This window comes from Phalacrocorax carbo, chromosome 6 (genome assembly GCF_963921805.1).
Source record: "Phalacrocorax carbo chromosome 6, bPhaCar2.1, whole genome shotgun sequence".
NCBI lineage: Eukaryota > Metazoa > Chordata > Aves > Suliformes > Phalacrocoracidae > Phalacrocorax > Phalacrocorax carbo.
Window position 1 is genome coordinate 33,639,480 of NC_087518.1, and position 18,532 is coordinate 33,658,011.

Here is an 18,532-nt window from a genome sequence, read left to right on the forward strand (position 1 = left end):
GGATTTGTAATTTCCATCTGTCCCACTACAACAGCTGCCATGATCTTAAGGCAAAGGGCATTGTGTTCACTCTTCATGTATGGAAACAGGTCAGCGGGGAGCAGGGTGTGACCCCACAGAAGTCAGCAGCTAAACTCTCACTGGCTTCCACACTACCCAAACTTTTCCTGGAGACCCTGTCAGTGAGAGATGGGAGCAGAAGAGGAGCTGACTGGCCTTCAACCCGGCTTTGCTTTCAGCATTGAGCAGAACTGCTGTACAGGTTGCATGAATGAGGTCTGCCTGCCAGGCACATTGTGCAGGAAGAGGCTAGCAGGGGGTGTTGGAGGTGAAGGGGACACTGGCCGAATGGTGGAGAGCTCGGGGATGGAGAGGCTGCCCCAAGCAAGTCAGAACAGACCTGCTGGTACTGCAGCACCACCAAACGATCAGAGCAGATGGAGACAACGCAGGAAATTCAGCCCAGCGGCTTTCCCAGCACAGCTCTCCCCAGAGCCATGTTGGGCTCCTCATTCTTGGCACTGCAGCCATGGGGTGCTGCAGCTTGCAGGCACAGGGACACCTCCTGAGGCTAGAGCTGGGCATTTTAGAGCAGCAGCAATGTCCTAGCTGCAGGCTACACTTCCCTGACTGTCCTGAGGAGTTGAGCAAGTGTGACTCACAGTGGGTGGAGCGCATGTAACCCAGCTGCTCCGATCTGTGTTTTGTGCAACACCAGAAGATGGGACCCCCAGTTGACATGAAGTGTCACAGCCCTGTGAGCTGAAGTTTTGGGAAAGACAACAGAGGGCCCTCTGTTCCACACAGATCTGCAAGAGTAGGGGGGAGAGAGGTCCTGCTCACACAGGCCTCACCTGGAAAATGAACGTTGCTCTCTATCATCCAGGTGATGAAGTCCAAAAAGGAACAGTTGCAGTGCCACAGGTTGTCACTGAGCCCCAGAAACCTCAGGTTGGGCAGGTCCCGGACGGTGCTGGTGTCAAGGAACGTTAAGCCCGTCCGGCTCACATCCAGGTGCCTCAGCCAGGTGTTGTTGGCGAAAGCATCCTTCTCGATGGCCACAAGTTTGGGATTGTCTGAGATCTTTAGCACCACCAGGCTGAGGAGGTGTGAGAAGGTGCTGAAGGTGACCTGTGTGAGGTTGTTGAAGCTGAGGTCCAGATAGACAAGCTTGGCCACACCAATGAAAGTGAAATCCAGGTCATCCCCCAAGAGGTTCTTCCTGCAGTCCAGATAGACCAAATCAGCCAAGAAACTCAATTCCACTGCTGGCAGGTATGAGACATTGTTTGCCGCCAGAATCAGCTGCCTGGTGTCCAGCGGGATGGCCATGGGGAACTCCTGCAACTGCTGCCCTGTGCAGTTCACTTCCAGGTACTGACAGCTACACCTGCTTGGGCAGTTGATCCTCTCCGATGCCATCCCCATCCCCAAAAGAAACATGAGGCTCAGGGGCTGCGGTCTACCTGAAGGAGACATGGTCTAAGACCTTCCAGGCCGCTGAGTCCTTTGGGGACCGCGACCAGCCCTATGGAAGCTGCGTTACTGTCACAGCCATGCTGGGGAGGTGTCAGCTGCAAGGCTGTCGGGAAGCACTTTGTCCGTGACTCACCTGACTCCTTGGCAGAGTACCGGGCTGGAAACTGAGCCTGGTTTCTACATCGGCAAGTGCGGAACAGTGGCTGGAACGTTTCCATGTTGTGCTTGGTGCCAGATGACACCTCTGTGATGTCAATGGCTTGCAAAAGCTGCCTGGCTTCAGGGACAGTGCCATGACCTTGGTGGCCAAGCGGGAGCTGCTTTCAGCTGTGCAGAGGTGTGGGGAAGGCATGCATCGAATGAGAGCATCAAAACTGTGCAGGGCAGGTGTGAAAAGCAGAATTTTTGTCACAAAGGGTGTAAAACTACAAGAGGTGGTCACTTGTACTGATTAAGCAGGAGAGTATGTTTTTAATAGCATAAAAGTTGTGTCTTTCTTGTTTATTATCATAGAATGTCCTGAGTTGGAAGTGACCCACAAGGATCATCAAGTCCAACTCCTGTCCCTGCAAAGGAGAGCACCAAAATTCACACCATGTGTCTGAGGGCATTGCCTGAGTGTTTCCTGAATACTGTCAGGCTTGGTGCCGTGACTGCCTCCCTGGGGAGCCTGTTCCAGCGCTCCACCACCCTCTGGGTAAAGAACCTTTTCCTAATATCCAACCCAAACCTCCCCTGGCACACCTTCCTGACATTCCCTCGGGTCCTATTGTTGCTCACCAGAAAGAAGAGATCAGCACCTGCCCCCCCTCCTCCCCTTGTGAGGAAGCTGCAGGTCGCAATGAGGTCTCCCCTCAGCCTCTTCTCCAGGCTGAACAAACCAAGTGACTTTAGCCTTTCCTCGTATGGTTTTTCCTCTAAACCCTTCACCAACTTTGTGGGCCTCCTCCTCCTTAGCTTTATAGCCATTATGTACTGTGGCGCCCAAAGCTGCACACAGTACTCAAGGAGAGGCCGCACCAGCGCAGAGCAGGGCGGGACAATCGCCTCCCTTGACCAGCTGCAACGCAGGGCTTGATGCACCCCAGGACACGGCTGGCCCTCTTGGCTGCCAGGGCACACCGTTGGCTCATGTTCAGCTCGCCATCGACCAGAACCCCCAGGCCCCCCCCGCAGAGCTGCTCTCCAGCCTCTTGTTCCCCAGTCTGTATGTACACCCGTATTAACAAGAGAGTGTGTTGTCACACTCACACACAATGTGAGCACTGTGCAACGCTGCACTGGATTGGCTTTGTCTCCTTTCAGGGGGCAGGAGAAGGCAGCTAAGGAGGTTCTTCTAGAGGCGTCCGTCGGCATTTTTACCCAGGACAGGCTTTCCAAAGCCGCCTCAGCTCCCTATTCCCATTTGCCACGGTGTTCCTCCGCCTCCCACCCCTCAGGGCCCCCGCCCCTGCCAGAGAGCCGCAGGTTGCAGGCGCCGACCTGCTGGCAGCCTGCCGAAGCGCCGGGGCTGGCACGGCACGGGGCGGGGCCCGCCCCGGGCGCCAGCAGCGCACAGCCGCCATCACTCCCCGAACTTCTCCTCCCACCCCGGCCCCGCCCCTAACGGCCAACGTCGGCGCGCGCCCGGGCGCGGTGGCGGATAGGCCCGTGCGCGAGGCAGGGCGGGGCGGGGGAGGCGCCCGCCAGATTCAAACCGCGGGCGGCGGGGGGCAGCTGTCGGTGCCGGGATGGAGGCGCTGACCTTCCCCCGCTACAGCCCGGACGACATCATCAGCTACCTCCGCAGCCACGTCCTGACGGGCGCCGAGGCCCGGAACCTGGCCAAGGGCGACGTGTTCGGTAACCCCAAGGTGCGTGAGGGTGCTCGGGGGAGGCCGCGGCCTCCGCCGGTTGGTTCCTCAGGCGATCCCTCTCCCGCCTTGCGCAGCCTTTGCCGCACGGCAGCGCCTCCGAAGTGATGAGGTGATGGGTTTTTCCGATGAGGCAGATTAGTCTCTAGGAGAAGCCAGAGCTTCTCTCCTCGGCGTGAGAGAAGCTGGCTCAAGCCTCGCCAGGAAGGGGGCGGGTTCATAAACGGGCAAACGTGAAATTACACAGTCTGTCTTTCTCAGCTCTGTGGGAACTAGGTTAAAACAGCCACTGTGTTTGGTACAGTGGTAGAGTTTCAACAGCCTAGTTGATCAGCTAATGCTTTTAAACAAAAAAAAATGCATCCTTTCCCTGCTCCACCCCCTTTTTTTCTTCTCTTCGTCTAACATTAATGTTAGCAGAGTCTTGTAGTGACCTCAACAAAAGAAAAGTACCTTTAAAATTGAATTGATGCCTCAGTGTGGTTCCTCGTGCTGCTATGTAAGTGCCTGTAAGCCTGCTGAAGGAGGATGGTCCTGCTTCTTTAGGGAATGATGGGAGGATCATTTTTAAAAAGGAAGACTAGTTTGAACTGATTGTGGATTAGTGCTGTAAACAAATAACTGGTTGGCTTGTAGGTGTTTTCGCCCCTCTAGTTTAATAACGTGATGAAGGGCACTCCTTGCTATGGGATTATAGTTTCTATGACCACGTTTAGATTTTTGGTGTCACTTGGTTTGGAAACTGCTCTCTGAGCAGTTATGTAATGAAAAACAATGCATAGTTATGGCAGTTAGGACTGTTATTGTCTGAGCTGATTGCTGTCTCTTGTAATTGGATTATGAGATAGTGGTGCTTGAACTGCAAACTCTTGGGAAGTAAAACTTGTTAGTTTTGGTGCCCCGGTGAAATCAGTCTTCATGTGTTAAAGGTAGCCTAGTCTGGGACCCCTGAATAATCAGTCATAAGGAATACTGATTCATGTCCTTTCTTCTTGCAGCCTGAAGTTTTACACATGATTTACATGAGAATCCTGCAGAAGGTATATGGAATCCGCCTGGAGCATTTCTACATGGTATGTCTGTAGTGGCAGGTGCAATGAAATGTGAAAGGAAGAAAATACCGTGCTTAAGTTAAACACTGAGGTATCTCCCTCTTCTCACTAGCAAATGGCAAGTAGCTTACTTGTTCATATATTGTAACTGCATTAATGGGAGCTTAGAAACTCTGCCTCTATTGCAGAAAACTTGTGTGTGAGATGCTGTGTACCCATGGGCATTTGCATTTTTGTTTGGGGAGGCAACGAGCCTGTTCACTTAGGCAAGAATGAGAGTGCAGTACTGCAGTGTGATTGTCAGCATGGGTCATTTACCAGAGGTAAACGAACCTGGGAGCATCATCTGTGGGCTGTTGCTGTGGCCTTGCTGATTACGGTTGAGAATGCTTTGATCATTGCTCCTGGTCTGGAAGTTGGCTTCAGCTCAAGATACTTGTAGAAATAGTGGTTTTGTGGGTGTGTTGCCTCCTAGGTTTTCTTCCCCCCCACTCTTGGGTTTTTTTTCCCCTATGGATAAGAGATTCCCTTCTCACCTACAGGAACTGGTGGGCATGAAGAAGCGTTGTAGGCTGTAAGCATAGGCTCTGTGGAGAGCCCTCTCCTTCTGTGGTTAATCTGTGAATTCTTTTCTTTGAGATGCCGTGCCTGCCAGAAATGTCTGTAAGGTCCAGGAGGGATTGGACAAGCTTATGAAGAGACATGATCTCTGGCCTTGAAAAATACATGCTGTCTTCTTGGGCATCCACCTTTGGTCATGGCTGGTGGGAGGGTTTCTGCTTAGATGCTAGACTGGTCTAGAAGGAAAGTAAATGTTGCTTTTAATGTTTGATCATCTCCACTTCTCCGTTAACTGAGAGGAAAGTAAGGAGAAGTGCAGCTGGAGGTTAACTGGTACGTTGTTGATTAACAATTTATCTTCTCTGTTAGACAAGAACTGACTAGTGAAGGTGAGAGAATAAATAGTATTGTCTCATGCCAGTTTTGGATAAACTGGAAGGGAAGATCATATGTGCACAAGATAACTCAGTTCTTCACAGGCAATGACGTTAGCTGGGATAATTCCTTATGAGGATTAAAATGTTAGAAAAGGTGACAGTGTACCACTACCTTTTCCTTCTGACTTCTTCATAAAACAGTTGAGTATGTGAATCTCAGGGTGTTTAAAGAAAGAACTATCTGTTATTACGTGTGTATCATACAGACTGCCTTCTGCGCTGGTTTTAAAGAAATTAAAATAGATGGTTTAGATTGAATTCCAGAGTTTGTAATGTTGCTGCTTTAGTTATTGTTGTCTCTTTGTATTTTGACCAGCTAAAACTGACGTTTAATATAGTTTGCTGATTAACTTGATGGCTTTCTTCAGCCTCTAACGTGTGTCCCCTGTGGATAGAGAGACCATCCTCAGTGTGTTTAACCTATTTGAATTATCTTACATTGTGGAAACAAACCTGTGTATTTTTGTTTAAGTATTCTTTACTTACGTATTGACTCTCTTTTCTCTTTAGATGCCAGTCAACGTTGAGATAATGTATCCACAGATATTTGAAGGCTTTCTACCTGTCTGTAATTTGTATATTCACATGTAAGTAGAAGATGCTCCATCTGTTCAGTTGCTATTCATTGTAACGGTCTAATTTACTAGGTGTAGTGAAGCTTTATGCCTTTTTGCTGATGGTGGTTCCACTGCTTCTTGTCCCCTGAGACTTACTGTTGTTATGTGCTCACTGTACATATGCTCTGGGATGAAAGGACAAGATGTGGTTTCTAGTAAACGGATTTAGTGCAAAAACTGAGTAATGGTCACTGCAGTTAAGGTTGTATTTTGTTTTCCTTGCAGGGAGCGCTTACTTCCAGTGTGCCGGGTTAATGATTTTCACATTGCTGATGTTTTAAACCCAAGTAAGCAAGTGCACTGTAATAGTTGTGGTTCCTGGAGTGGGTTGGTTTGGGGTTTTTTGGGGGGTTTTGTTTTTTTTTTTGTTTGCCATAGCCAGATGAACTAGTATGAACTATCCCTGGCTTCCAGCTAATCTTTTGACCCTTGCTATGGCCCTTAGATGAGCTAGTTCTAATGAGCAGTTCTCCTTATTCTTTATGTAGGCTAATCCACTCAAATAATTGAGGGGAATTTTTGAATGCTGCAAGTCTGTTGAACTGCTGGTCTGGAGAGTGGACTGTGAAATACTTGAAATAGTGTAAGAACAGATGGTAATGAAAATTATCCTGGTAACTCTGGAATGCTATAGGATTTCTTATGCTGATGCTTATGTAGGAAGTGATTGAATTTTTACCTTACTCTTTTCAAAACCCAGCTGTGATGATTCTGGTATAACACCAACAACTTAAAAAAGGCTATGCTCAAGAGCTTTTTCACTTCTGGCTCTGTCTTGTGTAAGACATTCAAGGCCTTTGTAATAATCTTTCACAAATTTTTCTTGAAATAGAGCCAAAACGTCCCTGCAGTTCAAACTGCCATCTTCAGTTAGCCTGGTAGTTACGGTGAGGGCTTCAGAGTTGTAGCTGAAGATCAACGCTCTTTCTTCACGACTTCTCTTTTAATGGGAGGCTGTATTTTAATAGTCTTTCTCCTAGGTGCTGTCTTCATTTGTTAAATTGCATAGAATTTTTAGACATTCAAAGTTCATAGCTTGGTGCTAGTTTTTGTGTAGTCTTTGAAATCTTTGCAAGGTGAGCCAGGGAAGAACAAATTTGGATTCTCTTTTTTTGTAACTTCTGTCTCTTCTCTGAATTATGTTTTGCCCAACTTTTTCTAAGCAATTGCAATGCATGTGGAAACCAGAATAGTGATGTCTTGCAATTCCTATTTCAGAAACAAAGAGGACGACTCGCTTCTTGAGTGGCATTCTCAACTTTGTAAATTTCAGAGAATTCCGGCGTGAGGTCTACTTGGAGTTACAACTGAACTATGTAAGATTGGGTGCCCTGTTACTCTAGATCTATTAATTATACGTAAGTAGGTTTAACCTAGAACTGGGAGCATAAAGGTGGTGGGTTTTTACTGCATGTTTAAATAACACATTGGAATCTTAAACGTAACCAAGTACTACAGGAAGGTACCAGTTTAATATTATGTAGAACTTGTGCAACTATATTACATGTTATAAGCAGTCACAGATACTCTAAATGGCTTAAGAAAAACCGTTGCAAAACCCTTAGGGAAACACATCAGTTTAGAAGAGTGGATGAACTTGTCGATATCGTAAAGGTTTCTGTATGACCATGACCAAGTTATTACTTAAGCTATTATCTGAAGTTTCTTTACCAATAACTTATTTGGTAGCTTAGCCTGGTAAGTGAAGGTTTGATACCTTGCATTGTTTTGAGAAAAGATAGATGTAACACTCAACTGCTAGAATTGAAGGTGGCTTATCTTCCGAATATCTCGGTAGTTCAGAGACGGTGCATTTCCTGTGAAAATGTGATAAGCAGAGCTCTAATAAAAACCCAGAGAGAAACATATTCCTCTAAAATAAAAAAAAAATCTCTGAATATTTAATTTGCAGAAATCAGCTATGGAGAAACACCAACAACTGGAGACTGCAAATCGGGAGGCAGCACTGAAGCTGGAGAAACTGAAGTGAGTATGAGGAGTAAGTACTGTGAGATGCACTACTTGATTTTCCTGTTCAGTGCACGTGATCTGGACAGGCTGGATTGATGGGCTGAGGCCAACTGTATGAGGTTCAACAAGACTCAGTGTTGGGTCCTGCCCTTTGGTCACAACTACCCCATGCAATGCTACGGGCTTGGGGAAAAGTGGCTGGAGAGCTGCCTGGCAGAGAAGGGCCTGGTGGTGCTGGTTGACAGCTGGCTGAACATGAGCCAGCAGTGTGCCCAGGTGGCCAAGGAGGCCAACAGCATCCTGGCTTGTATCAGGAATAGTGTGGCCAGCAGGAGCAGGGAAGCGATTGTGCCCCTGTACTCGGCACTGGTGAGGCCGCACCTTGAATATAGTGTTCAGTTTTGGGCCCCTCACTAAAAGGACATGGAGATGCTGGAGCATGTCCAGAGAAGGACAACGAAGCTGGTGAAGGGTCCGGAGCTCAAGTCTTATGAGGAGCGGCTGAGGGAGCTGGGGTTCTGTAGTCTGGAAAAAGGAGGCTGAGGGGAGACCTTATCGTTCTCTACAACTACCTGAAAGGAGGTTGTAGTGAGGTGGGTGTTGGTCTCTTCTGCCAAGTAACAAGTGATAGGATGAGAGGAAATTACCTCAAGCTGTGTCAGGGGAGGTTCAGATTGGGTATTAGGAAAAATTTCTTCACCAAAAGGGTTTTCAAGCATTGTAATGGGCTGCCCAGGGAAGTGGTAGAGTCACCATCCCTGGAGGTATTTAGACATGGTGCTTAGAGATGTGGTTTAGTGGTAGACTTGGCAGTCTTAGGTTAATGGTTGGACTCAATTTTAAGGGTCTTTTTCAACCTAAATAATTCTATATGGGCTGCCTAAACAGGAACTGGGTAGTTAAGCTGTGTGATTTGACAGAATTCTTTGATAACTACTGTAGGAACTTTTAATTTGAGCAGACTTGACTTTGGCCCTTGTCTGACTTTTGCTGATTAGTGTCCCTGGGAAATAAGCTAGAAAATATAGAGGTGTTACTATTGGGCTGTGCCTGGAGTTACAGAAGTAGCTCTACTGATATTAGGCTAGAAAAGTAGCTGGCAGAAAATAAAAATGTGACTTTAGGAGTATGTCGTTGCTTTGAGAAGGCACTGTATTTTGTATGTTGGGGACTATGGTGAAACTTTTTGCTGTTATAGTTAGTTTTTTAGTGATATGTCTTTCTCTCTTCAGTAGCTGTAGGATGCTTTCTTTAACTGATGGGTAAAGTTATCTTCCTTAATTATTTGACACATTTGCCCATTCTCTGTTTCAGGCCATTTAGTCCTACTGCCTGTGCCTTTGCACCATTAAGTATCAGTTTTGCTTGTGCGTAATAGGATAGAGATGGCTAGTTTCCAAGATAGCTTTCAAAACAAAGAGTTTTCTGATAGCTGCTCTTCGTATGTGCTAGACAGGAGGCTCTCTAGCTAGCTGTAGGTTTATCTTGATACAAGCTGTTTCTTTGGCAGGTAATACTATGCAAATTTCAGAAATGAAAATCTTCACAGAAACAGGTAGAAGTGTTGTTCTTTCGTACTTTGCTTAACATGATCTTTAAACTTAGTCCCCTGTTACCCTTGTACCATTCTTGCCAAAAGAGCTCTTTAGATTATGCTTCAACTACAAAATCTTACAAGCAAAGGAAAGGAAGATTTATTCATTTGATACTGTCATGTCTCGATTACTAAAGTTACTGGTTGTAAAGTCTTTGGAGAAAGTGATTGTTTTATCTACTGTACTCTGACCTGACTATAATGATGCTGAAGCTGTCCGATATATCTTTTTTTGCTTAGCACTGTTCCAGTTGAACATCAAGAAGAGGTCAAGCAACTGACAGATAACATTCGAGAACTGGAGCAACTACTAAGGCAAGACTATCGTCGGAAACAAGTATGATCTTGTTCTACATTTCTCTGAAATGGTGCTATGGCTTCTGATTGTGTGTATTCCTTTTTCTGTTGATTTTGTTCCCCTCCCCTTACTTCCTCAAAGGATAAAGGAGATTTTTCTGATTTAAAACGAAGGTTATTGCAACACAATGTCTTGACTAACCTCTGGCACCAGCTCTTTGTTTCACTGTGAGCAATGTGAAACATACACTTCTGTATTCCCTAAGTATGATTTCAAGTATTTGGCTCTTCCTTTTTGAAACGCATGACTGTGGTGACTTGGGAGATACCTGTGTTACTGTTCAGAAGTGTGATGTTTCCTTTTGTTTTCCACCTGAATTTGAAGAATTGGAGTTAGAGGTGAGCCATGTCAGGAAATGAGGCCTAAGACGGGTCACCCAAAGGAACGCATGACAAAAAGTAGGGTTGATTGCAGGGGTAATTTGCCAGAAATGGCAACTTGCCTGTAAGGTCTCATAGGTAACCTTTTCAGCTGCTTTTGGAGGGGGAGGGAATCTCTGGTTAGGGGTTTTATATTTTTTTTTGTTATGTTAAGTCATGTCTATACTATGTGCTTGACTTCTGTATTATTGGGGACCTTGTATTAACTTAGCTTTTTTCTCAAGAACTGTCCCTCTGGCAAAGGAGGCTCTGTGTGTATAACGCTGCTAGGGTCAGTAAGAATAGAGGTAGTCTGTCTCTTGTCTCTGTTCCTAGTTGCCTACTGCTGGCTGCATCCCTAATGCTCCCAGTGGCTTTTGTGACAATATTCTCCTTCCCTGTCTTTTGAATCTTATAGACTGCAATTTTGACTGCTGGTTATGGGACTCCAAAGAAATCATAAATGGGATTTCTCTTGTAGAGAGATCTGGAAGAGTAAAAGAGGTAGTAGTTGTAGAGATGCTTATTCAAAGTTTGTTGCTTTTTTTCAGGCAGCTTTGCAAGAAGTGATTTCACAAAAGAAGTCAGATATTGCAGAGAGTACCCGAAAACTGGTAAGTACACCTCTGTAACTGTAGGCTGTAGCTTGCCTCTTGGATCGACTTAATAGATCATCTCTCTTTCTAGGATCAAATTGTTCTTAGAGCTAGGTGATGTTGAGGTGTTGATAGAGTTTGGGTTTTTTCTTTTTTTAAAAAACTGATTTGGCTTAATTATTTTCCCCTCCCATGGAAGCATTACTGCAGTAGCTTGTTTTGGTGTTAACTTTAAATGCACAACTCTGTAATGTAAAGCTCTGTCTGTGTTCAGGAAGCTGATCTGTTAAAGGGTTAGAAATCTGGACTTCTGAGAAGCTATGGGCTTACCTAAGATGTACAGAATGGCTAAAGAGGCAGCCACTGAGCTGGTGGGGGCAAAACAGGAGGTTTTTTGAGAGGTTGCAGAGGAAGTTTGTTGCTTTTCTACCAGGTTGATACAGCTGGCTCTGAAACCCTGCAGCGACTGCCTCAGTTCTCCTAGGTGAGGGCCTCTGAAGGAGGGAGCTGCTAGTAATATGTGTTAGCAGGCAGGCTTTTTGTGAAGCACTGGTTAAATGTTGTTCTTGTGACTTAGTATGGTACCCCTGTACATGTGTTCAGGGAGCAAAATGGACTCTTAACTGTCTTGATTGGGAATGTTAATGCTGTTTAGAGGAATTTATTTTTAAAACAAACTTCCTGATGAGGAATGACTTACAAAAGAGAAAAGAACCCATCTAGTCATAAGATCCTGGCAAACCATGCCTTGCAAGTCCTCTTTGTTCACCTAACTACTAATATTGAAAGTGCGTTTGTGTTGTTAACTAGAATGAGCTTAAAGTGACAATGGCTACTTTGAAAGAAGAACAAGAGCAGCTGAAATCAAAAATTGTGGAGAGTCCAGAGGAACTAAAAAATTACAAAGAACTGATGAAAGAGACTGTTAAGAAACTCAAGAAATCAAAGGTGAGCTTTTCTGCCATCCACACAAAGAGGTATTCTGTTAGGAAAAAGTACATGCTTTACTGAACTGTCATCTAGAACTGCTTCTGAATGACCTATACATCTAGTAAAAAATCAACAGAACAGTGGTTAGTATGAAATTAAATCACAACTTCAGAGAATAATGAAGGTTGGTTGTGGGGGGTGCATTTTTGGGTATTTTGTTTGGTGGGGTTTTCTTTTTTAAAGTGGGATTGCAGTCACTGCTGCTTTGTCCTTAATGAGAAACTGATTATTTGTGAAACTAGGTGTAGAACTCTTGAATCTATACTCCACCAGGCTGGCTGTTTACTCTCAAGAGATGACAATATTTTGGCAGCTCACAAATGTCACAAATTTAGAACACATGCTTCATAGTGTCTCTATCATTCACTGTTTCTGGAATTGATGGCTTTCTTTACTAGTATGTTGAATGCTAAGTTACCTTCCTAGCTTTTTGGGTTTTTTATATGAATGTCCAGTCTTTTAATGAACGAGCAATCATGAACTACAAACATCAGTGAAGCTTGCATAACTTTGTCTTCCCAGGTATTTTTGTTCCAAAGGTGTAAACTTTATTGCTGTAATTCCAGACATCTGTTTTAAGATGTTTTATGTAATTCTGGACTGGTAAAACAGAAGTTTCTTCACTGTGCAGCTTTTTTCTGTCTTGAAAGCTCTTGTAACAAGCTAGTTAGTTCAGTGTAAAACACTTGCATGTCACTTTTCCTGTCCTTTCCAAAAAAAAGCTTATTGTACAGACTGAAGATCTCATTTCAGTCACTACTAAATACTAATTCCAGTGTACGTTATACAAGGAGGGAATGGGTACAAAAGTCAGTATATAGTAATAATAAGCAAAATAACTGCTGAACTCCAAAGCTGTTTTATTAATAAAAGTATTTTCTCTTTAAAGCAAGAAGTTATTGAGAAATATGAAGGTTATAGAGACCTAGTTGAGGTTCTACCATCATGCCAAATGGAGGTGCAGTTATATCAAAAGAAGATGGAAAGACAGGGAGCAAATGTGGAGAGACTGGCCAGCGTATTATCAGAGGTTTGTATTATCCAAATTGCATCTGGTTAGGGAGAATTTAATGTCTAAGCAAGATAGGTGACGATCAGTAAATATCTGTATTTTGAAAGTTCCCATGTATCCTCTTCCCCAAAAAGAAAGAATTTGGATGACTTCAGAATCTCATTCTTAAAAACATCAGAAAAGTATAGCTGCTGCTGTGCTGCATGCCACTAGCTAATACTATTGACCACTTCTAATAGTCAAAGCCTTTGTTGCCATAGAAACCTGACCTAAAATAATTTTAACTGTCTTGGGGTTGTTGGTAGGAAATGATGGAAGAAGAAAAGTGAGATTCAGTCTCCTCTGCCTAGAGAGCAGAAACGAAGAGCAAAAAATTACTACCTCAAGAAGAATCATGTCTTAAGTGCCTTTAACTTCATTAATATTACTGAGCCAGCCTTGCCCTCATGAAATGTTTGTCACAATATAGTACCTTGCTATTTGCTACTTGGTTTCGGGAGAATGCAATTGTTGGGAGCTTCTGAAAAATGATATGCAGTCTTTTGGGGTATTTGTACAGCATGTGTTCAAATTACCCTTGGCTAAGAGCTATAGCGGAACTCATAGTAACTTCTGAAAATAATTCTAAGTGATGGGATCTTATCTATATGGATGTATTTAAAAATCAGATAAAGACTAGGGAACTGGGATGTAACTGGGAGAATTAGTTAGCAATCAGATCTTCCAAAGCAGGAAGCTAGTTCTAATCTTAGTGCATTAACAGGGTACACTGTTTCAATTATTCTTCCTCCATTTAATTTGTTTTCAATACTTACATACTCTAGGTCAGAAATCTGGAGGACCAGCTTGAGAGTGCGCAGATAGAGCTGAAAAAGGGGAAGACAGATGAAATGTCCTTAAAGAGACTGGTCACTGCAAAACATGAGAAGCTGTCTACGGCTGAAATAAGGATAAAAAAGAAGCGAGAAGATGTTGAGCAATATAAGCACACTGTATTTGAGTATGGATGAGTTGACATTTCTGCCTCATGCTAGTTTATGTCTTCGTTATGCACTACCAAAGTTCACGTCTGGTACAAACATGTAGCTTAGCAGTAAGAAGAGAATGAGCGATGCGGGATAGCTTTGTATGAAGACCAGTAATGCTGCAGGCAGGGACTTGGGGTCTCAAATCAATAATTGCAATGTGACTTGACAGCAATTCTTTTATTGGAGCACTAATTTAATTTATAATGCTTATTCTTGATTCTTTTATCTTCTTAAAGAGAATGTCACTTTGGGATAATTTTCCAACTTATCAGACTTCAACAAAGCCCCATTTGCCTTTCATGAATTTTTCATAATTTCCCTTGCCACTTTTGCTCATTATCAAAGATGTTCAAGACCCATGGGGAAATGGGGCTCATATCTCAGAGGAGTATTATCCTGACATGATGCTTCTAAGACAAAAGGAAAAGTGTAATTTGATCAAAGCCTCTTAGCCCATCTTCCTTCCTCCCGCATGCTAAAGGCAAGTTGCAAGGCGGTGTTTACAGCACAGCAGTCACTTCTGCAGCAGCAAACTACAGCATTGTAAGGTCGGGGCTTCACTGTGAGCTTAGAAGTGCTGAACTGCTATATAATAATCTTTCTCTATAACACTTTTTTTTTACATGGATAAGAAAGGGAATATGGAAAATTATTGGCTGGGTAGATTAACTGATGGAAGAGAGCTTTTTCTACATAGGTGAGAGAGTCAACTAAGATTTAGTCATGCTGAAAGGCTTGTGCGGTGTGTAGCCTGGGAATCTTGCTGCCATTCTTCCTTTGCTCCTCACTTAGCGTATTGTACTAGCTAAAGGAAATTAATTAAAAGCTATTTTTCCTTCAAAATAAAGAATAAAACTCATATAATCTAATGATCCTTTATGTTAAAAGTTGCTGCCGATTTATCTGGTTTTAATGTGTTAGATGTTTTTCTTGAGCAATAAAATTGGGTACTTTGATAAGCAAGAAGGGAAGGGAGGTAACTTTAGTTTGAAAACAGGAGGCTTTTTGCTGGTGAATAAGAGAATGTGTCCTTACTGTTCCCTTGAGGTAGGAAGATATAAGTAGGCTCTTGCTAAGTATGAGTTTTCAGCCTTTCTTTAGAGAAAGCAGCTGCTACAGTTCCAGCTGTACAACTGCTTACTATAAACTAGTAGGTGGTTTTTGCCCTTGAAGTTAGAGTACGTTTCTTATGCCCACAGTAACCCTTTGCTGACTGTGTGGCAGCTCACAGCTGGAGCTACCTGAATTCATCTGCAAGCTGGGATAATACTATTGGGTCTTTGTTTGGCATGCAGTGAGATGATGGACTGGAAGTTGCAGATAACATATGTAGATGTATAGGATTAGAGCTCTAACTTGGTGGGAGGGGATCTGAGGCTAAGGAAAATATGTGACTTTCAATTATGCTGAAACATCAAGTGCAGCTATATTACTTTTAACCTGGTCCAGTGCCTTTAAGCAGGGTTCTCTACTGACACCTGTACTGCATTACTCAAAGGCAGGAAGATGCCGTGTCCAGCTGTCTGTTGGGTTGGTTCCACTGGAGTCACCTGAGTTGCCTTGACTGGCAGCAACTGAGGATCTTCAATATATTCTTCTAATTCCACTTTGAATTTCACCTCTTCTACCTAAGTTTTTCTAGTTTAAGAACTGGATAAATTTCCAAGCAAGTAAATTCTATACAGCATTGCTTCTAGGAGCTGTTAATTTCATGCTCATAAAATGTAAGCTTTGCTTGTGGTAGGGTTAATCTGGAATTAGTAAAATGGCTTAGTACTAACTTTTCTCTCCCACCTTTAGATATTGCAACAGAGTTCAGGAGAAAAGAGGTGCTGTATATGATAAAGTGACAGCCATTCACAAGGAAATCCAGCAGACAAGGTTCAAAATTCAGCAGCTGAATGAGAATGCTGAAAAAGAAGAAATGAAAGCCAAGGTGAGGCTTTTTCTTAAAGGAATCCTCTTTGATATTCTCAAAACTTATTTTTACTTAGGCTGCATAGGTCAAGGAACACTTACTGGCTCTAAAAATGAGTGGGCTGTGCCAGTGGTGGTTTGGGTAGATAGTGGGAGGAAGACCACCGCCTGCTTGTGGTTCCACTGGGTTACGAGGGCTTGTGCCTGTCTCTGCAGGCTGTAGATGGCCCACATGAGAAGTAGGCTTTGTAGGAAAGACTTTGGAATGGTGTGATTGCCCAGTATTTTGGGAGGTGAGACTAAACTTGTCTTCCCAACTGTGCCTGTAGCAGATACGATAGTTCCATTTTTGTATCATGGTACTTCCAGGTCCAAGCAGTCATTTATTTTTTCCTTTCTTTGTTTAGCCCCTGGAACCTGACCTGTGAGGCTTTACATTTGTGTTGTAGTGATGGGCAATACTGTAATCCTCTCAACAGTCTTCCTCAAATACAGACCACCTGCCATGTCACAAGCCCTTTCTTCCTAGGGTTTCAGGAAGATGACTGTCCAGCTCAGCTTTGGAAAGAGGCAGAAATCCTCATGGGTTGGGAGTAGGGGATCACAGTCTGCCTGTATGGTCTCATCCTATCTGTTCATTACTGAAGTACTATCCATGCTGGGAGGATAATGTTAGCAGTCACAGTGGCAGACACCTTGGTGACACAGGCTAACACAGAATGGGGCAGTAGTAGTGTGGGTACTAGGCTAGTACTGGTTGTTTTACGATCTTAGTATTGTGACCACTAGAGTTAAAACGGAATCATAGTATTGAGATTTTGCTTGTGGCTTCTCTTACTCTTACGTTTTGTAACATTCCTGTCTTCTGTGACTGCTGCCTCTTAAGCCTGGGACAAGGTACCTATGAATCACCTGAGACCACCACTCAAATCTTTATAAAGCGTAAGTGTTAACTTTGCTGATGGATTTTTTTTTTTCCCCTGCCCCCTTTAATCTCCTCTTTCTAGGAAATATACCTAAATCTGAAGGCTGGGTTGGAGAAGCGTCATGACTCTCTCATTAAGACAGCAAAGAGTTATGCAGCCTCAAGAGAAGAGAAGATTGCTGAACTGAAGAAGGGGCTGTTTGGAGTTCAGTCTCCTGGAAGTAGTTCTTAGACCCGTCTTCACTTGCATTCCACTTTCATTATGTTTAACCTCACCTGTGAACTCAAGAGCTTGTGCTTTGTATGGGGTGGATAATTATTCCAGGCAAAAGCCGGCTTTCTCAAAAACCATGTCAGAATATATTTAGCTTTCTAGACGGCTGATGTCTAGATGTGATGTCCTGAGCTTGCTAATGTGGATAAGAAAACATTTGGTTTAGCCTGTTTGTATTGTTTCTGCCAGTATCTGAATTTTAGTGTTAATAATGCAATTCTTGCTAACACCAAATTGTTTGACACTTAGACAGAATCCTGCTTTTTGTAGAAACTGTTTTGCAAACTTTGATCTGGGAAGAGCATGTGCCTTTGTCTGGCCTGAATGGAGACACTGTTCAAGATAAGTCAATAATAGGTGATATTCGCTACCATTATTTAAATAAGATTAAATCCTGATGGATCAGAAGTACTCGTGCAGATGCCAGCTTACTCTCATCGTGGATATTGGTGACTGTACTGTTACTCAAGAATATAAAATTTTAGTTATTTAAAGTACCTCTAGATGCTTGAACTCATTGTTTCTGCTCTGTGGGGTATTGAACCCCCATTTGTGCTTAGTGCTATAAAAAAAATTACATAGATGAGTGTGTTTACCTCAATTTGTAATGGCACTCAGTTTACCACAGTGTCTTTTTTTCAGAAATTAAATGTTAATTTTTAAAATAGTTGATAAAGGATATTTAACCCTATTTTTCTTGTCTTTTCCCTCCTCAACTTCCTGACTTGGCATAACATTCCCATTTAAAAATTTTGGTTTGTACATTTGTAGGAATGCATACTACTGAAAGTCTGTGGGTTTTTTATGAAGGGAGGAGGATTCAAGCCTGTGTAGATAATGTCTTTCTAGTTTTGTTTAATTCTTCAACTGCATTTATTAGCTAGAAGTGTCAGTTAGGAAGAGCAGGTGGTCATTGCTTCTAAAGCTCTTACTGAGGCATCAGACCCTTCTAACGTTTTGCTTTTGAGGTTTTCCTTACACTGTAGCATGTGAGACATTTCAGTGAAAGTCTGTGTTAATCTGAAAATTTTAACCTAGTACAAAGTTCTCATACAGTTTCCCCATTTCCACCAAATGTAGTCTGTTACACGCACCCCCCTATTGTACAGAACTTTGTGTTTTTAAGTGAGTGTACTCTTCACCACAATAGTCCTGTAACATTGTGCAGCAGCATCTGGTCTAGAAATTAGCGAAAGTCTAACCACTAAGGTAGCTGATATTTTTTTCAAGAGCCAAAAATGCAAGTACAGGCAAGGCACAGAAGAATTCCTTATGGATTTCATGCCCTAGGCCACACATAGAATAATTAGTGATGTTTTGGATATTGTGCTTTGAAAGTGAGTTTAATGAATCTGTCCTTTTGTGCTGTGTGTTAAAGCATTATGTTCAAGTGCAGGTGTGCTCCACTCCCTTTGCCATAACATGGGTTCTAGTGTGACACAGATAGGATCTACAGGAAGATGTTGCTTCTTATTGGCAGTACTTGCTAATGAACTTGTTGCCTGTGCA

General features: G+C 43.4%; 2 protein-coding genes across 5 annotated transcripts in view; one reads left to right on the forward strand and one right to left on the reverse strand.

The window, feature by feature from the left end:
* Positions 1-1,709, reverse strand: part of LRRC52 (leucine rich repeat containing 52) — a 4,471-nt gene extending 2,762 nt beyond the window's left edge. Inside the window, exon 1 of the mRNA XM_064454563.1 lies at positions 855-1,709. Within this exon, the coding sequence (XP_064310633.1) occupies positions 855-1,479 (625 nt within the window). The 5' untranslated portion in view covers positions 1,480-1,709. The remainder of the gene's footprint in view (positions 1-854) is intronic.
* Positions 1,710-3,145: 1,436 nt separating this feature from the next.
* Positions 3,146-17,431, forward strand: NUF2 (NUF2 component of NDC80 kinetochore complex). 4 transcript variants are annotated; one of them, XM_009501911.2, is made up of 13 exons: positions 3,146-3,332; positions 4,331-4,405; positions 5,893-5,969; positions 6,225-6,286; positions 7,218-7,315; positions 7,912-7,985; positions 9,805-9,901; positions 10,833-10,895; positions 11,688-11,825; positions 12,757-12,897; positions 13,704-13,879; positions 15,708-15,843; positions 16,832-17,431. In XM_009501911.2, exons 1-13 carry the CDS (start codon positions 3,210-3,212, stop codon positions 16,979-16,981), a joined length of 1,410 nt encoding a protein of 469 aa, XP_009500206.1. In that variant the 5' UTR covers positions 3,146-3,209; the 3' UTR covers positions 16,982-17,431. The 4 variants fall into 4 exon arrangements, with proteins under 4 accessions (XP_009500206.1, XP_064310640.1, XP_064310637.1 ...); XM_064454570.1 differs by lacking the exons at positions 3,146-3,332; positions 4,331-4,405 and adding an exon at positions 4,939-4,958; XM_064454567.1 differs by lacking the exons at positions 3,146-3,332; positions 4,331-4,405 and adding an exon at positions 5,438-5,476.
* Positions 17,432-18,532: the final 1,101 nt, after the last annotated feature.

What these genes read in the sequence shown, in the direction of transcription:
- NUF2 (XM_009501911.2), top strand. Translation starts at nt 3,210, where the DNA reads ATGGAGGCGCTGACCTTCCCCCGCTACAGCCCGGACGACATCATCAGC. An exon ending in TGGCCAGCGTATTATCAGAG is followed by an intron (nt 12,898 to 13,703) that starts GTTTGTATTATC and finishes TACATACTCTAG; the next exon opens with GTCAGAAATCTGGAGGACCA. An exon ending in AAGAAGAAATGAAAGCCAAG is followed by an intron (nt 15,844 to 16,831) that starts GTGAGGCTTTTT and finishes TCCTCTTTCTAG; the next exon opens with GAAATATACCTAAATCTGAA.